This window comes from Rhododendron vialii, chromosome 1a (assembly GCF_030253575.1).
Source record: "Rhododendron vialii isolate Sample 1 chromosome 1a, ASM3025357v1".
Taxonomy (NCBI): domain Eukaryota; kingdom Viridiplantae; phylum Streptophyta; class Magnoliopsida; order Ericales; family Ericaceae; genus Rhododendron; species Rhododendron vialii.
Genome location: NC_080557.1, coordinates 18,002,917 through 18,023,136, shown reverse-complemented (window position 1 = coordinate 18,023,136; position 20,220 = coordinate 18,002,917). Strand labels below are relative to the sequence as shown.

General features: G+C 38.7%; 1 protein-coding gene across 1 annotated transcript; it reads right to left on the bottom strand.

The window, feature by feature from the left end:
* Positions 1 to 4,449: 4,449 nt before the first annotated feature.
* Positions 4,450 to 5,676, bottom strand: LOC131317944 (uncharacterized). Its single transcript, XM_058347664.1, has one exon. It carries the CDS (start codon positions 5,574 to 5,576, stop codon positions 4,752 to 4,754), a length of 825 nt encoding a protein of 274 aa, XP_058203647.1. The 5' UTR covers positions 5,577 to 5,676; the 3' UTR covers positions 4,450 to 4,751.
* Positions 5,677 to 20,220: the final 14,544 nt, after the last annotated feature.

Genomic DNA, 20,220 nt, shown 5'->3' with positions numbered 1-20,220 from the left:
GTGTACAGAGTATTATTTGCGTATATTGTCATGTTGTTTGTACTAGTTTATATACTCAATTTACTGCATTTCGGTGCAATAATATGTACTTCGATCCATTCTGTATTTACCCTTGTGATATTGTCTTCTTGGGGACTCTGGCCTGGTTTCCCTTTTACCTGGTTTTAAGCCATGCTTGGAATCACCCATAGTCTGGTCTATACAGTTTGTCTTTGTTGCATCTTTTTGTAGTTTTTGTGAAGGAGATTCCACATTTACAGACAGATTGTGAATGCAATGGACAAAAGATCTCTCTCACTGCCCTTAATGCCTCTATCACAAAATTGGTGGATCCTCTCACCCACCACTCACTACATTGGTGATATCTCCGGTATCGGTTTTAAGAGAACAAACTGATGCAGCTATATTGATAAAAGGCAGATAAAAATTGCATTATGCTAATGCAGCTTATGAATTTATACTGTTTTAGTTTCAAGTTTTGCAATTTGAGATGAGCTTGTGTAATGTGTCGTACCTCTTCTTTAAATTATTTCAAGAAAAATGCGGATCTTTTATGTGAGCTCATTTCTCAAGTCATCCTGAAGAGGCTGTGAATAAAAAATCATGTGCATTTTTTCGAAGAGTTTACTGAGAAGTTGAAATCATTCAGAGCCAACACCAATTAAGCTCAAATATTCAAGTCTTCTCCATCATCATCATCTCCTTGTAATGCAATAGATACGACGTAGAAATAGGGCTTGAAGCGAGCCCAAAACAGAAAACTCGGTTTCTGTCGAAACTCCCAAACCCCCACAACACATTGCAGCCGCAAAACAAGCTCGTATTTTGGAATTATTGATTATATTATGACAGTGGATGATATTCTCCACACTCAGCTAAGGAAGAAATTAGAAAAATGATCAACCCTATAAGTTGACGCCACAAATTCCATCCCCAAAAATCATATTTTGATTGCGCTTCACCGAAATGGGAAGGGTTTCGAGAATGCATCCATCTATTTCCTATGGGGGGACGCAATCTTCGAATCTTCAAGGTAAATCAAGGTCTGAGGCTGAGTGTGCTGGGGTGATCTTGGAAGCTATAAGGGCCAAGTTGAGTTACTTGGACCTCTGTGAAGCTCACGGCGGAAAATAGAGGATTATGCCACAGTTGACTCCTCCCTCAGCTCAAAAATTTTCCTCTTCAAAAATTGTGCATAGTTTTTTAGATTTCCTTTCTTTTCTTGAGCTTTTTGCTGTTAGCTCTTCTTTTGTATAAGTTGTTACCGGGTATGCCTCTGAGATTTTGTAGCTTCAAGCTTTTTGGTGTTTTATAAAATTTACTTACAAAAAAATAAAAAAATATTGAGTTGTGTACTGTAAGATTCTTCATATAAGTCAAAGATTTCAGAACGAACCGTAAATGAATTTTACAATCAGACTCCACAATTCATAACTTGCAATGCCACAATTGAGAGCATCTTGAATAATTTTAGTCAAATTACCACAGCCAACTTAATTTTTTTTTGCCGGCAGTGCCATTTTATCATTTTCCCCCTGCTACAGTGATTTTTGGCACTTTTTGATAAACATTGTCCTCTTACTTAGCCTTTTTTTTTTTTTTTTTGCTCAATTATCATTCCAGCCGTCAAAATTAATTCTTGATCACAGCCATTCTAGATGATGTGCGAAAAAATGGACTTCATCAAACTTGAGCCAAATGGCCAAATTAGTATGGCTAGCAACTTGGCAACCCATTGGTGCACAACTTTAAAACCTGAAAGCAAACAAATGACCTTGGCAAAATATTTCGCTGACCACTGGGGGGATGCTTTTCAGAGCCCAGATTGATGCTAGAGTAATGACCGAAGTTGGTGAGGCTTCAACATTAATATCCAGTGTTAAGATAGTATATTTCTTGCACATAGAGCATGGCTTCAAATTTCTCTGTTCCTTCAATTTTGTATGGCAGAAGCTGAAGCTGAAGCTTGTTTCAGAGCTCTCTACTTAATTGGGGAAAAGAGGTGTTCCAAGATCAACGGTAGAGGCAGATTATTCCCAGCAGATTCAGAGCATGAGGTGAAAAGAGGTGTTCCAAGATCAACGGTAGAGGCAGATTATTCCCAGCAGATTCAGAGCCATGCGCTAACAATTAGTCAAAAACTTTCGGTTTTGGACATCAAAGCTTCGCGCTATGATAAATGCTTTCTACTTCCTACATAGCACAGTATGTTTCTGCGAAATGTCTTTTTCTCAAACAATAACAAATTTGTTCTATTAGAACCCCTAAATTTGAAGGTTAGTGGGTGATGGTGGTAGGTAGTAGCGGCAGTGGTGGCATATTAATTTTTCAGCACACTAAAGACTCATAAGTACATAAAATAATTTTCAGGGAACATTACCCGCCAAATCAAGCGGAGCACGAGTTCGTAATTCTGTACGCCACTAGCTTGCAGGTATTTCTATCTCACGGAGGCGATTCAAGAAAATCCCTAGTCCTGGCCCTCAGACACAATTACGAAAAACAAAGTGATATAGAGAGGAGAATATCTAGAACAGGGTGGTAAGAGAGACAAGCTTCCTTCTGATGCTAGGTTAATTTAGGAGGCAAGGCCAGATGCTGCAACTAGAGGTTGTGAAGCAACAAAAAAGAGTCGGAACGTTAGTGTGAACTTCAACAGATACTTGCATGGATATAAATTAATAAAATTAGCAACATGAAACAGATCACATTGGCCCAATTCTCGAGCCAGGAATCTGAAAAAAGAAAGGCACACATGAAATTGAGCTGCAGACGATCCCATGGTGTCGTGATGCCATTGACTGGACAAGGGTTGCTCGTAGGCACACCCAAACAGCACCTAAGAACATACTTTGAGACTGCATCGCCATTGGCCAAAGTACTATCTAAGGCCAACCTAAACTGAAAGCATCGACGAAGTCCATCCTCTTGCATTCCTTAAGCGAGATAAAAGTGCAGTGGTAATAATCTTTTCTATGCAATATGAGGGCGGATCAAGCTATCAGGGTTTCAAATACATATAGGTTCATTAATTGGATTGATGCACTAAGCCAAAAAAAATTGACCGTAATCTCAAACAGTGATAGCCAAACAAATATTAATGGTATTTTGACTTCAGATCAAAGATCCAATATAACAGACAAGACTGGTAGATGAAAGGAAGTAGTTGATGTTAAACATCTGCAGCTGATATGTAAAGGTACTACCAGAAAGGCCTCCAAAAGGAAAAAGTGCCAAGCCACAATATGACTGATACAGTTATTTCTATTTGCTATAGCACTGATAATCCAAGTAATTAAAAGTAAAGGACTGAACCACACAGAGGTGAATAAAAATTACAGCCTACCGATTCTACCGAAACTATTTGGGCCTTCATGATTGTTGCTGGCAGCATGCCATACCATACATGAAAGCAATGTCCAAGAGTTAAGAAGGATCATTAACAGAATTTAACGGCAGTAATGTATGGCTATTGGTTTTGTCTACTCCCACCCTCTAAACTGAACAGTATTGTTGTATGGGGCATCTCATATCATACGTTGCAGAGCTAAAATGCATTAGTAGCATTACAATTTCCGCTTCACAATCAAACTCTGGTTGAAACCGCAGCCTCTCCTTTCGAACAAACAACACTATAAAATCTAACCAAAGACTCACTCTAGCCATCTTACGTCGACTATAGTACAAGCACCAGGTGCAGGTCTGTCTCCATTGGTCTAAGAACACTCAATTGTTAAGTATGGGACATAGTGATATGCATCCAATGGTTGGATATGGGTACGTAGATTCGCTATTATATGTGTCATATCTCGTAAAATACTTCGATATTGACAATAGCTATTAACAAACAAAGTCTACAAAATAGCAATTATAGTCTATCCTGTGTTGGGAGAGAATGATTTCCATTTTCCATAGGAGAGGGACAACAGAAATTTTCTTTTAGCTTATTCAAACATGAGTTTTTTCTTAAAATATTGTAGCAAAATAAAGCACCCGCCTCTAACTTGAGTCTGCAGGTCGGAGATATATCCCATATATGTGCATTTGCTATATCCGGTAGGTGCATGTTTGACGGAGAATTGAGGAGTCCGTGAAATACTAGACCCCATTAATATTCACAAATCACAACAGAAACATATGGTAATGGATTAACCTAATCAGATGGTCTATCGTAATTGATAGAGTCATCTTATACTTCCCATGTGATAATATAGCAGAGCTAAACACACTAACTCTTCAACCACCGACCTCAGCTTGCAGTCGCGGTCTGTCTGTCTGTCCGTCTCGCTTACAGAAGTTGGTAAACCGAAATTCAAGTAACAACTCATTCAACTAAAGAAAGTAGCCATTAAGATAGGCAGTAGGCACCAATGGGGTGATTGCCAAAATGTTAACCAGAACACAAAGACCAATAGGATCTTGTCTAAATTCTAATTAATGGAGACATCGTTTTGTTCCAAATAAAACTAGATTAAAAGAATTATGCGTGTACGCAAGAGATTGAAAACGCTTTCTCCCAATACAAATTGCCGGATTAAGTTCAGCCCGAAAGGTTCCGACCTTATATTTTGTCCCACTACTACATATCAGATGGTTCTCCACTAGAAGAAATTCATATGAAAACACTTCAACAATACTATCTTTCCATATGACTTATGAATATAGATAGATAACATGTAAACAAACAAAATGTCAAAATCCCACCAAAATACCAAATTAAACAAAAATGCGACAGGGAAAAAGGGTGTGATCTAAGTTAACCTTGCCAATGCGCTGTATACCAACCCAATAGAAGCTCCAGCAATACACAAGTATGAGACGCCGCGAACCCTTACGAAAAGCAAATTCAAGTTCTTAGCAATCTGAAGGGTCAGGGTGAGAATCTGCAACCTACCCATCTCCTCCATCTTCTTGAAGAAGTACATGTGCTTCAGCGACTGCCTCAACAAAAACGCCACCGAAAAAGGGAACCCGATCGCCAAGAAACCTTGAACCGAAACCTCCGTGAACGGAGAAGACCTCGTAACGTACGAAATCCAAGCCCCCAAACCAAGCTGGACCAGACCCAGAACAGCCAACGCCTTGCTCAAGCTACAGATGGTCTTCATCATCGATTGGAGAACATCTCTCGTTTCATTGGCCAGAGCTGACACGTCTCGCTCTACTGTGGGACCCTCTATTTCTTGGTGCTTGAATTCAGGGTTTTGACTTGGGTATGAACTGGGGCTTGTGGGTTTTTCGTCACTTGATGAATCAGAGGTCGAGAAATGCTTTCTGGGGTTTATAGGGTTATGTTGGGTTGGGGATGTGGGACTTGAAATCGTGTATGATCTGATCGGGAAGTGATTGAGGTTGATGGGTTTTGGATGTTGTGAGGATTGGGATCTGACAGAGTTGAAGGGGAAGAGATTTGAAGTGGGGGTAGAGAGGTTTTGTTGTGGGGGTTTGTGTGAGATTGGGCTGGGGTTTAGAGCTTGAGAGGTATGGGAGATGTAGGCGGAGGGGGAGGAGAGAGGGGAACAGTGACGGGGTTTGAGGAGCTTTGAGGTGAGTCTGCGAGAGATGGTGGCCGCCATTCTGTTGATCAACGCAGAGAGAGAGAGAGAGAGAACTCGTATTTTACACTGCTCGTTTGTAAGGTGAAAGGGGAGAGATGATATTTTGATTCGCAACCCCAACCCCGTATTTTTTCTTTTAAGTCACTATATTTCGATAAATCAATAAATAGTTGTTGAAAATCATATATAATATTTCGGTAAATAACTGTTGAAAACAAGATTATATTTCGATAACTACATGTCGAAAATATGTTCAATATTCGGAAAATAACTGCCAAATATATATTTTCGGTAAATACCTGTTGAAAAAAATATTATATTTCGGTAATTGTATGCTGAAAATGTATCTCAATTTTGGTAACTAACTGTCGACTATAATTGAAAATTTTTAACGAGCTAAGGGAAAAAATACGAGACTGCGAATAGTCGTCTCCTATTTTGGCCCATTTCTTATAAAATCTCACCATTTTTTGTTTTTTTTTTGAGATTTGGTGAGAAAGAAAAATTATCAATCAAAATATTTTAATATTTTTTTCTTCATTTTTTACCAAAATATTCAATCCAAATGAAATATTTCACAAGAAATCATAACCTTTTCATTTCTTTTCTCATGAAACTCATCCATCCAAAGTAGGGGTGTGCACGGGTCGGGTTTGACCCTAACCCACAATCCGATCCGACTAGTCGGGTAGTCTATTTTCGAACCCATAACCGATCCACAGAACTATCAAAACCGTCCGTGAAACCGAATGTTTTTGTCGGGTCAGGTCCGTCGGATGTGTCGGGGTTGGGCTAAACGAATCTCAGAAGTTCGAACAAATCAAATCTCAGATCTCAGCCAAACACAACTGCAGAGCTTCACTGATTCCGTCGTTCCAAGGTCGAACGGTGGACTCTAGACGCGAGGGATGTGAGAGAGAGAGGCGGAGGCGACGCCGTTCTCCATCAGATCCACTTTTTACGCCGAAATTTTTTGAAAAAGCAAGTGATAGAAGAGAGAAAAGGCAAGTGATAGAAAAGGCAAGCCCCATCTGCATTTCCCTTCCATGGCTTCAATCTGATTTTTCTCTTGAAAAGAGAGAATTGATGCAGAGAGAGAGTGAGTGAGGTTCCCGTTCCGGAACGTGAAATAAGTACTTATTTTTTAAGAAGGTAATTTCAAGCTCAAAAATAATAGATTTATTAAAATCTAAAAATATGCAATATGGATCTAGTTTGAAAGATCTCATTGAGATCTTTAATACGGTGCAAAAAAAAATCAAAAAAATATTTTTATTTACATTATTTTTTAGTTTGAAAATATGAAATAAGTATTTAATTTTTAAGAAGGTGTTCTGGAACGGACTCTGAGTGGGTATTAAAGATAAAATGTGGGTTTTGAAGTACAGAAGTTCAGAACTTCTTTTCAGGCAAAGTAGGCGTGGGTTTTGAAACTTGCACTAGCATTAAATGGGTGTACCGGTGTAGGACATCATATACTTCCTCCGTCTCAAATTCTTTGTCCAGTTCGCAAAATAGAGTGTTAAAAATAATACAATTTTTGCAAGAAAAATCAAAAGTTTTTCAACTTACTAGATATCAATGAGTACTTTTAATTTGTGAAAAAAGTTTGAATTTTTTCTTGAAAAAATTGCATTATTTTTAATACTCCGTTTTGCGGACCGGTCAAATAATTTGGGACGGAGGGAGTATGTGTATAGTATATAATATATAATATATGTAATATGGTCGGGCGGGTCGGACCCCGACGGGTCCATTGAGATGGACCGAACCCCGAATCGAGACCCCATTTTTTACCAAAACCCAACCCGTAACTATCCGATATATCTGTTCTAAACCGACTGAGACCCTTCGGGTCAGGTCGGACCCACGGGTTCGCGGGTATTTTGCACAGGCCTAATCCAAAGGGACTATTATTGAACTATAAGGGCTCGTTTGGATGAGGACTTGTGAGGCGGTTTAACTTTCCCCCCTATAAGCACGTGGGCCCATGGTTATTTCCTGGTTTGGGAACCGAAATTTGGAGGGGTTTTCGTTTATCCCCCTCTTCTATAGTACCGCCGAAGATTCAGTGCCGACCCTAATATTTGGGTTGTCATAACCCAACCTCATATTTTGTTGTCCACCTACTATCAAGTCATATAAATTAAAAAAATATACAAGTACAAAAAAAAATCAAAATTACATATTAATATTATCTTTTAACTTGAATAACATTAAAAAAATCAATATCAAAATGTAAACTCCGATTATAGTACTTTATGATTAGCATGATCCACTTCAAAGAAAACTTCTCCTTGCATTTTTTGAAACAAAATTTTCAATTGAGTCATCATATTTTAATTATCTAAGAACTTGGGACTTTTGATTTTTTGGATTTTTTAGTTGATATATGTGAGAAGAATGATTTGTCTCAAAAAACATAAAAAATTAAAAAAAAGCCGCAAATGCCCAAAAATGCTTTTAGTAGAACGGAGCCTCATTTTTCAATTGAGATAAAAAAATGCCTACTAAAATTAAAAATTGGGAAGAAATAATATTATTTAAACAGAAATGATTTATATTCAAAGTCCAAAAACAACATTAAGGACAAGAGCTTTGGGGCTTTTATATTTTTTCAAGAGAGAGATTAAAAACCTGATCTTTGGAGGGAAATGGACTGGCGGGGTTTTACGTGGTTTGATTTTGAAGATTTTTAGAGCATCTGAGGGAGTAGTTTTTTGCAAAATAGAGTAGATATAAAGCATGAGAGAGAGAGAGAGATAGAGAGAGAGAGAGAGAGAGAGAGGAGGAGGAGGAGGAGGAGGAGGAGGAGGAACAAAAATAAAGAAATATAAAAGAGAGGGTGGGGAGCTGGGATTCAAACTCAATAGCCCAAAACTTTGACAGTTCGTTAGTGACCACAATATCAATCAAGCTCTTTGTGCTATTAATGTAAACTTTTTTATACTTGTACCTACGTTTTTTTTTTTGGTTGCCCTAACCCGGGGGGGTTGCCCAAGCCCGAGAACTTGCAGGGCTTACCCCGAGGCCGGTCCTGTGAAGACTACCTGAGGGGGGATAATTTTTGGTTAGGGCTTGAGATGTCCAAAACTTATCTCCATAATCCCCCTTGAAATTTGTCGATTTCACCCCTGGTAATGCCCCTTCCGCCACCCCAGCTTCCATGTCAGTCGCTACCATTGGTTTTGCTTCATTTTCGAGCAGAGAACTGGGGTTTTGTGCCGATTTGGAGGGTGCAATCGATTTGTTTTTCGATTAACTGAGGTACGGCATCGAATCACTGGTTTTGGTTGATTTTCGAGTCCATTGATACTTGGATTTTCGTTATCTCCCTCCTATACGCAAGGGGGGTTGCCCAAGCCCGAGAACTTGCAGGGCTTATCCCGAGGCCGGCCCTGTGAAGACTACCTGAGGGGGGATAATTTTCGGCTAGGGCTTGAGATGTCCAAAACTTATTTCCATAATCCCCCTTGAAATTTGTCAATTTCACCCCTGGTAATCCCCCTTTCGCCACCCCAGCTTCCATGTCAGTCGCTACCATTGGTTTTGGTTCATTTTCGAGCAGAGAACTAGGGTTTTGTGGTGATTTGAAGGGTGCAATCGATTTATTTTTCGATTAACTGAGGTACGGCATCGAATCACTGGTTTTGGTTGATTTTCGAGTCCATTGATGCTTGGGTTTTCGTTATCTCCCTCCTATACGCAATTTGGTTGTGTTAACTCCATGGATCTGTGGGCTTTTTACTGCTTTGTGAGATTTTTTATTCAAGACTACAAAACCCTATTGAAAACTGTGATTGTGCGATTATAGATCAAGATTATGAAACCCTACTTAAAAACTCCATGGATCTATATTTTTCTGTGTTTTGTGTGTCGATTTTTGGACTGTTTTATCCGAGTCCATTGGCATTTTTTGGCACCAAAATATGGAACCCCTTGCTGCTTCGTCCGTCGATATATCATATATGATCACCCGAAGCGTAGGGCTAATATGTTATTTGAAGTATAATAATCTAGAAGTCTGGGTATCGTACGCCAGGGAATATCATTACGGCTAATTGGATTTGTAGAAGTAAGAATTGCGGCCTTGAGATGACTAACTTTAGGAATAGTTTGAAACGGATAAAAATGTGCGATAAAAGTGTTATTTGAAAACGATTTAAACTAAGCGGCTAAGTATAGAGGATTTCAACATCCACAACTTGAATCAATTATCTTTTATTGCAAATTACTCGGGTTGAGATATGCGTCAACGATCTCCCAACCCGGAAGATTTATCATTAAGACTATTTACTAGAAAAGGAGTCGAAACACGAAGAGAGTTCTAGTATTCATTTAGCAAACGCAAGGGATGACATAGCTCCAAGCATCGATGCGTGGCAAGTAGGCTTGCTCTTTGTAACGCCCCGATTTTCGGGAATAAAATCGGAGGCATTAAATATTAATTTTTGGAAATTTATTAAATTAAATTCAAAATCCAAAATGGATAATTCATCTTAAAGATTCATCTATTACAAACCATTGTGGAAATACTGAAAATAGTCTTTGTGGTAATAATCTAGACAAAATAATAGAGACGTCCTCTAGGATTGATAGGATCCCAAGCGTATTCTGGCTCGACTCCCACATCTGGATTCTCCTCTGCATAAAACTGCTCGCCTTCGGAATTCTGTGTCTCTTCTTGATTTTCTGCAAAATCTAGCACGGATGCCAGGCAATCCGTACCTAAGTGATAGAGTTCATCCCGTAGTATAATCCAACCCAACTACCCCCTTACTTTACAGCTAACAAGTAATCGGATAACAGGAGGCGAAAAGTAAAATAGAGATTTTTCTATATAAACCAGTTATTACTATCCATTAACCTAATGTGAAATTTAAGATCTCTCCACGAGATCTTTCCTCCCCAACCGCTAGCCATGCTCGGTCCCATGAGATCACTTCCCTTTGTTGTCGCAGATACACCTAAGTTATATACCGAGTGTGCACCCCAATAACTACAACAAGAGGAAAGCTTATCATGCCTGAATCACAACTAGGGTTCGCCTATCTTATACACCACTTCACAAATTACTTCACAATCATCACTGGACTCCCGCCAGTTTTAATCTCATCACATCTCAAAATCACGCCTGCAGGCAATCTAAAAATAAAACTTTTCAATTCATCCATTACCTAGCATCGTCTAGGTGAATTCTATTCGCATACCACCCCATGTCTTTAGGGTCCAATCTAGCATTTCAAATCAAGTATCGGTGCAATATACAATTAAATCGAATAATAATTAAAACAAACTACAAGCAAAGCAATCACACAACCTTTTATGAATGGGCCATTGTCCTTAGTCTTGTATGGCCATGATAATAATAAGTAAGAACTTTTTAAAAGAATTTTAAAAAAACTATTTTTCTAGGTTCTCGCTAATTATTTCTAAGTAATTAGATTGATTAAAAACTAATTAAATACATTAATTAGGTAAAAATATTAGAATAATTAACATGACCTTAATAAGAGTCCTAAAGGTCCTATGCAACCAGTTGAGTGTCAAAAGTTGGGTTTGGAGGGTCGCGAAATTATTTTAAATAAAGATATTAACAAAAGTTGTCGAAAGTAAAATAAATGGATAATAAATTATTTAATAAATAAAATAGGTCGAGATTAATAACGTTTCATCTTCGGAAGGTAAGGAGTCTAAATAAAATTAATAATAAGGTTTATAAGGGCGTATGGGAAATTTAATGGGAAACACTGTAAAAATAATAATAAATATTAAATTTAAAAAAATATATGAAGTTAATAAGATATCATCTTTGAGATGCGAGGAATCAAAAAAAAAAATAGTTTGGGTGTTAAAAATGTTATTTGTAATGTCGCAAAGATTTTTCGTTTATAAACTTTAAATGAAAACAAGAAAAAAATTTAATAAATAGTTATTAAAATAAAAATATATATGATATTAACAAGGTATGATCTTTGAGATGTGAAAAGTTTAGGAAAAATAGTCCGGGGGTCAAAAATGGTGTTTGGGAGGTCGCAAAACACATTCGAACCAAAACTGCCCAAACCGCAGGGTCTGACTGCTTTGACCTTGCGGTGGACCCTCCAGCCGCAAACTTGCATCTAGTTCTTGCGGCCCGAACCTTGCGGCCGCAAGGTTGAACGCTGGATTCGTTTTTTTAGTTGTTTTGGCTCGGTTTCGATGCATGGGATCGGTCGGGGCATAGAGTTAAGCATATAAACACTTAATATACTTAGAGAAGTGGTTGTGAGAGATTATAATACCTCGATTGAATCGAATTGAATCAAAAACGAAACTTGAATTTTTGGAGAAGGTGACTTCGGTTTCTTCGATCGAGAGGCCTTGGGTTCGAATTGGATGATGTTTAAGGATGCTTGGGGTTGGGGAAAAAGTTTGGAACGGTCAATTTGGGTTTCGGTTGGTTTTTGGATACAAACCTACTTTTCTTTCTCTCACTTTCTCTCTCTAAAACTCCATGGATTGGAGTTTGATTTTCTTCGATTTTTCTCCCTCTTCTGGACTGGTAGGGCGTGGGAAGTATCATGGTATGTCCTATGGTCGGAGTGATGGGGTATTTATAGGAGAATTTTGAAGAGGGTGATAACATTGAATTAATGAAAATTCTATCTCTTTGGGCTTTGAGATGGACGAGATAAGGATGGATATATGGTCAGGGAGGAAATAGAGACTGAGTAGGAGAGGGAAAAACGGAAGGAGTTTGTATGCATGCATGCATGCAATTTGTAAAAAAAATAAAAATAAGATAAATAGGATAAGATAATTATATTGGTATATATCTATTAAGGAAGGAATTTTCTTGTTATTACGAATAATACCTTTTTTTAAAATGATATTATTAATGGTAAAACAAAAAAAAATACGGGTTGTTACACTCTTACCTACGCATGATCAAAGAGGTTAACACCGCCGAAATTTGATAGACAAATACGAACTATCTTGATTTTTCAACTAAACATGAAGATTTATTAAGAGAAACGCACGATCAACCCAAGTCATGGAGTGGTAATGATCACCCCATGACCAAGCCTAATTAACTACTCACTCATGCTAGGAATTGAATCAACAAAGCTAATTATTGAAAACATAATGAAATTCAAATTAAATAAGAGATTAAGATAGATCAAGAGTGTAGGTACAACTTTAATGAAGAGTAAAACAACTAATTACAATTATCTAAGGTAGAAAATGCAGGATTTAAGCAAGAACAATGAAGAACAAGCAAAAGTAAGCAACAACAAATGAAAAATCCTATTCTAGAACTAAAAAGGTACTATGTGTTTAGATATTGTGACATAACGGGATTTATATACTAGTCCTCATTCGCGCACGAAATCTCCCAAAAACGCCTTTAAAATCCGCTGCGAAGGCCTTCGGTATCGATACAAGGGTTTCTTGTATCGATACCGGATAGCTTTGAGACAAATCCACTGGGGCCGCCATAGTGAACCGGTATCGTATAGCAAAACACTGTATCAATACCCAATTGCAATTGGCATTTCCTAGTTTCTCTGTTTCAACCAGGTATGGATACGAAATAACGTCGCATCGATACTGCCTTCAAATTTTGGGGCTCTTCAGCTTCTGGCCTATGACTTGGCTTCCAAAGGTCTTGGCCACTCGTCGGGTCTTTAACACTTTGTTCTTGGGCCCCGGTGGCTCCATTTCTTGATCATCTTGAGTCTTGGACACCTCCGACTCACTTTAAGCTTTAAAACCCTCTTATTAAGCGGTTTTCCTACAAAATTGAATTAACATACCCTACGTGTAATATCAAATAAAAAGCTAAATTAACTAAACATAAAGCGGTAAAGTTAAGGACTTAAGCGCCAAAAATAAGTATTATTGGGTGCTTATCACTTGCTGAGTTCACGAATTTGTGTTCATCTTTTTTTTTTCGTTTTTCGAATTTGTGTTTATTTTTACGTGTGCTTCGAGTCCATTGTTTTCTATTGATTTTGTTCATTAAGGAAGCTTGCCTATGCATACATATCCCGAATTTGAAATATTTTACATTTCACATTACATTTGGCTAATTCATTTGATGAACAAAGTTGAATCAATGAAACCCTTGTTAGCATTTTTTAGAATGTCAAGATTAAACAGAAAACAAATAAGGAGAAGAGAAGAGCAGGAGGGTGTCATGGCATTACTTGCTTTTATTAACGCTGTAATGGGTATTTTTTTGCCTCTACTTATTTATCACGTCCACGGCTCGCCATCCTCATCCCGAGTTATCTCTGAATCAAAACTTTTACCAGACTCACATAAACAAAATCAATAGGCTTATTAAGGGTAATGATGTCAAATGCCACGACTAATTGAGGGTGAATAGGCTTACTTTTTTGAAATTGTGTTGTTTAGTCCGAGGTGTTAGGTTAGGGGACTCACGCAACATATGTCTTGAGGAGAGGGTAGCAATATTTTGGTGGGTCCTCTCTCACCATACCAAGCAAAGGCGTACCAAATTTGAGTTTTGGAGATCTACTGAGACAATAAGTAGGCATTTCAATGTTGAACTCCAAGCTGTCTTGCGCCTTTACAACATGCTCCTAGTAATACTCGAGCTTGTACCTATTAACTACCAAGACAGTAGATTGAGTTGGTTTCAGGTACTCTTGTGCTTAGTTGTTCCTACTTCTTCCATTATAAAGATTTCCTGTAGTCGCCCATATTTACTTACATTTAATACTCTTCTCCACATTTGTTAGATTTCCTGTAGTCCCTCATTGTATGTTCCTAACTAAAATACCCAAATAAAAAATTGATTGGCTAAATAAAATAAAATAATTAAGCAACTAAATAATTATCAAGCAATAGACTGAAAATAAAAGAGTTAAGGGAGAGAAATATCACACAGAGATGTATAGTGGTTCGGTCTGAGCTTTGTCTACTGCTCAGCCTAGTCCACTGGCCTAAGGAGGAGTCGCTGTTTTACTAATCAATTTACAAGCTTCTAGTTTCGATTAAACCTTACAACCGCAACGCTAACTTTTCCGAGGAGTTAGCCGAACCGCTAGAGTTTATTTTCCAAACTCTAAAACCACTCATAGGACAAAACCCAGTTCTGTAACTGAACCACTGTAACACCCCGATTTTCGGACACGTTAATTAAATCCTTTTCAACTGATTTAAGCGCCCCAATTTTCGGACACGTTAATTAAATCCTTTTCAACTGATTTAATAATTCATAAAACTGATATATAAGAAATGAAATTTTATTAAATAGAGTTTAGCAGCGGAAACCTCAAATACCAAATTCAAACCTACTTAATTGTCTTACAAACCAACAAAATGAAATAGAGTTTGACAAATGTGATAACACTTATGAAAATTTAAATAATAGTACGTCAAATTAACAGAGCTTCTAAGGGTATGGCCTCTAAGGCTCAACAAACTCCCCTTCCTCAGCTGGGAGGTTATGGGCATGCGTGCCCTTTTCTTTTTTTTGGGAAAAGAATTCTGTTCCCTTCCCAAGGAGAGAAAAATGCCGGTTCACGGGAGCGCTTTTTAGCTGGACGTCAAGCGCTCGCGAAAATACAGAGTCACCACTCGGGTTTGAAGGTCCGACACCCAAGGAACCGTATTTCGAAGCACTTGTCGCGCTGTTTTGATTTTGAAAAAGTTAATGAACCAGTCCGTCATAATCATATCTGGGTTCGGGAGCCAAGTTATGAGAGGGGAAGGATTTTATGGCACCCCTCTCGCCCAATCCAGAGATCGGTCTATACTTAGGCATTTGCAAAAGATGTTTGTTTGTGATTCTGTTTGATTAATCAATTTTTAGCCATTTAGGGCGGGGAACAGTTTAATGGGGATTAAAACTGTAACATGTTTGCAAGATGTGAAAGATAGCATGGATGAGCAATTAGTATAGGATGAGAACAGACTGTTGTGGGAGTTTAAACAAATTGGGAGGCCCCTATTTTGGAGTGATGTGCGCAAGAAGAAACCAGCATGCACTGAACAAGTCACTGCATGCTGTTTTACTCCTGCGCGCACAACTCCAAAACACGCGCGCGTCGGTGAGCTCAAACCCACAGCTCTTATTCTCAAACCCTTTGGGCTCTGGAAGGACTAGTGCACACCCAAGACAAACCACGCAGTTTATAGGCAGCATAATATACAGTTTAAAGCCTTACAAATTAATAAAACACCCCATAAATAGTGTGTGGACAAATTAATGGCCTAAAACTAAGATACCCGTGCAAGGCCACTCACTGGTCAGAGGCAGACTATCGCGCGACGGATCCATTTTGGCGCTCGAGGATGCGCCATTGCGCTCTGTCGCGCGATTGAGGCAGCCTGGCGCGCGATGGTGCGCCCTGGCGCTCTGTCGCGCAATAGAGCCAGTCTGGCGCGCGATGGTGCGCCCTGGTGCAACCAGACCAGTGCGTGGTTTACACATTTCTGGGTTCTGGGACAGGTCCAGAATGGTCCCAGAGGTACTCCATAACAGCAGAAACTCATATTGAACTAATACTAGCAGTTTATACTAAGTAAAGCGGTAAACTGATTATTATCATACTTGCAGAATGATCTATATATACATAAATGCAAAATAGTAGGACACCAATCCCCACGCGTTCCATCGCATGCAGCATCGGAGTGTCGCACGAGAGAGTGGGACCATCGCACGCTGGTTCCTACCATGACGGTTTTTGAAACCTTGCCAGTTTTAGGACCAGAACTGGTATTGATTACCAGCCTTGGCCCTGCTAGCCCCCCTCAGGGATCAGAACAGAAAATAGAACAAAGGTAAGCTATACCTTTGATTTTGAGTTTGAAAGAGTATTTGAGCTTTTGATGTTTGAAGTTGATTGGGGTGTTAGACCAGAGTGTTGCGCGAGAGAGTGGGACCATCGCGCGCTGGTTCCTACCATGACGGTTTTTGAAACCTTGCCAGCTTTAGGACCAGAACTGGTATTGATTACCAGCCTTGGCCCTGCTAGCCCCCCTCAGGGATTAGAACAGAAAACAGAACAAAGGTAAGCTATACCTTCGATTTTGAGTTTGAAAAAGTATTTGAGCTTTTGATGTTTGAAGTTGATTGGGGTGTTAGAGGATTGTTGAGTGTGAGAAAATGGGGAAGAACAAGCTATGTTCTTGGATGAGGTGTGAGAATGAAGGATGGTGTGTGTAACCCTTCTTCAAATTTTTTGAACCCTTTAAATGGATGAACAAAGGGGGTATTTATAGGGAGGAATGGTGAATCTGGTTGGTGCCAGGAGAGGAGTTCAGCCAGTCCACGAGGCTGGCTGAAGTTGCATTGGTGGCCAACTGTCCTCCTTCAGAAAGGTTGGTGGTAGGTTGGATCGTCGCGCGATGGAGTCAGTCTGTTGCGTGATGGTGCGCCCTGGCGCTCTGTCGCGCGATGGAGTGAGTCTATCGAGCGAGGGTGCGCCCTGGCGCGGACCAGTAGGGTTTTTGGTTTTTGAAGTGGCTTAGGTTAGGTTAGGTTCAAGGGTTTTGCAAACTCTCAAAGCTCAAACACGCTATCATTCCCAGGGTGTTCTTGATCCATTTCATCATCGGGGAATCAAAAACCGTAAGTAAACTAATCTGGAAGCCCAGATTGGGGTGTCTACAGAGGTCTTCACCCAGGTACGGATCGTCTTGCAGTAGATTCTGCTCTTTGGTCTCTTGATTACCTGGCATGAAACGCCAGCCCAACGGCACTATAATGAGTTTTGAAACTCAGTAGATAAATCTTACCAATTAACCCTTACTCTACAAACAATCACATTATAATAAATAGAGGTAAGAATCGAAGAGCACAAAACTTATTTCATTATATAACTATCTCAACGTAAATAAATTCCAGAATCTCAACTTCTATAATCATTCCAACACCGCAGTATTCACCACGTTCCAAACTCAGAATTTCACTGGATATACTTTACAGGTCCTGCTAGGCTACCCTCTATAACGCGAGGTCCTAGTAGGCTACTCTCACAATTCGAGGTCCATCAGGCTGCCCTTAAGGTCCTGCTAGGCTATTCTCAATACCTGAGGTCCCGCCAGGTTACCCTTGAGGTCCTGCTTGGTCACCTCCACAGTTCTAGGTCCATCAGGCTGCCCTCAAGGTCCTGCTAGGCTACCCTCAATACCTGAGGTCCTGCCAGGCTACCCCTGAGGTCCTGCTTGGCCACCCTAGCTACACCGGGTCTTTCAGGCTACCCTCAAGGTCCTACCAGGCTACCCCTGATCACACGAGGTCCTGTTAAGCTACCCCCGAAGTCCTGCTAAGCCCACCACCTTTCATTTATTTTCTTTTCCCACTAACCAGAACAACGTCTGCATAAGTTCTCTAAGTCCACAACTCCTCCAATGTCCATAATGTCCTTTCTACGTTCTCGGTTCAATCAACAAAGCAATTATTTTAAATGACGAGTAAACATATCATACTATCACCACATACACAAGATAATTTAACCACCGTAGGTCACCTCCAGTGAGCTTAGGTCCAAAATAACCTCACAACAATTTCGATATATTTCAATACCAGAGTAACTACAAGTGGATCAATAATAACAACAATTCATAAAAAGTCAATAAAACATAACATTATCGATAGTTCAAAAGACAAAATGAATTTTGAATAAAGTATTTGGTTTTGTCTTTGTGACTTTTGTGTTTCTTAATGATTTAGTACGCAGGTTCATTTTAGTAATTTCTAGCACTTTGAGGGTTGACGAGCCTTTCGTAAACCATAGGGTCAGTTCAATTAGTAACTTAACTAATCTTAGCGATTGTCTTGTGGTATTTAACCTTATGGTGAAATTTATAGTTTCACTTAATTAGTTAAAATCTTACTAGGCGAGATCTTCTAATTGTTTTAATATTCTACAGTGTCACATTAAACTATTCACCTAAACACCATCTAGTTTTATCAAACTAAATTACTGAAGTAGTCAATCAAGTTCCACTAAAAGGCATACATTTTTATTAACTACAATGATGAATTATAATTATTTAACCTCACACTTTTTTTTTACTAAAATCTGACAATATACCCATATAGTTTTGTTTAGTGAAATATAAACTGTGTTAGTTAAACAAGTAAAATTAATTATCTAGTACATCCGTATAACATCTTAATCATGTAGCTCCAAAAATCTTCTATTTGTTTTAACTTTTTTACACTTCTAAACATACTAACTATTTCGTGCCTTACTAATTAATAAATACTAGTTTTATTCCATACTCATATAGATCAGTAGAAAACTTATACATTTCAAGCACACGACCAACATATCATTACCATTATAAGGCCCAAGCTAAATGTATATCCTTGATTAAGTTACTAACAACAGAACTAGTATTACCCGAATAACCAAACAGATAGTTAATAAGGTGGCGGCTGTAAGGCCGTGACTCGCGGACTCGAGGTACTGACTTGTTCGAACAGTTTTTGGTAGTTTTGGTTTCTCTTTGCACGGGCTCGATTCAAGCCACGGTTTTCATCACAACAAAACTATTTTGATATTCTTAGAGTTAAGGGGTAAAGAAAAATCTACTTTGGTCCTTGGAGTTCTAGCAAGGATTTTAAAAAAAAGAGGTGAGCAGCGGCGGCGATGGAGGAACTCTGTGATCGTCTTTTCCTCTTCCCTTTTTCTTTTTTTTTTTCTTCTTCTTCCTTCTTTTTCCTTCTTTTTCTCTCGGCAAAGTGGAAATGAATTTTGGGGAAGGAATCTGTTTCTCTCTTGATCAAACAAAATAAAACAAAAACGGGAAGAACAAATAATGGAATAAAGACTTTGTATCCTATTCTCTGCTGTCTCTCTCTCTCTCTGCCGAGAGTGGGAAATGAATAATGGGGCTGAAATTTATTTATTTTGGATAGATGATGAAGCCCACATTTCTCTCTCTCTCTCGAAATATATATATGAGAGAGTGGGGAGGGATTTAGTTTTGTAGAGGAGGTGGAGGAAAGTGGGGGAGTTATTGTTTTTCTCTCTCCTCTCTCTCAGCCGAATAAATGGGGGATTGGGTGGGTTTTTTTTTTTTTTTTGGTTAGGATTCTAATATTTGTATCCTTATCATCCTAGATCAATTCGAAGTTTATCTCTTATAACCCTATTTCTTTTGAAGGGGGTTATATATATACACACGCGTATATTAAAATTTAAAATGTTATATAGGAAATTCAAAGTAACTATATGAATTAAATACCTGGTTACAATAATTAAATCGATTAGTCTAATTTAATTAGTGAGTCTTAATAAAACATTGTGAATTTTAAAAAAAAAATTAGGGCCAAAATTAGGGTCGTTACAACCTATCTCCCTTAAAACAATTTCGTCCTTGAAATATAAGAGCTTTCGTTCCGTCAGTTGCAATTGACGTCTGTTGACTTCCAATTTATTCTTCTTCCCACGATCTTGGAATGAGAGTTGGTAGCTATCCTAACAGCTTGTCGTGTTACGTCGAACATCGAGTCACTATTGATTATGGATCCGTCTATCCCCCTTAAATTTAGGACACATGTAGCAGATACAAAAGCGTGCAATGTTCCAAATTGAATAATGCTTAAATATATAGGCTGAACAGTTATGAGATTACCTCGGATTGCCCTAGGATCGTATTCTTCATAATCTCCTTGAAGTGCGAAGATCCTGCC

Bases quoted from the DNA above. Each gene is read 5' to 3' on its own strand.
- LOC131317944 (XM_058347664.1), bottom strand. From the start codon at position 5,576: ATGGCGGCCACCATCTCTCGCAGACTCACCTCAAAGCTCCTCAAACCC.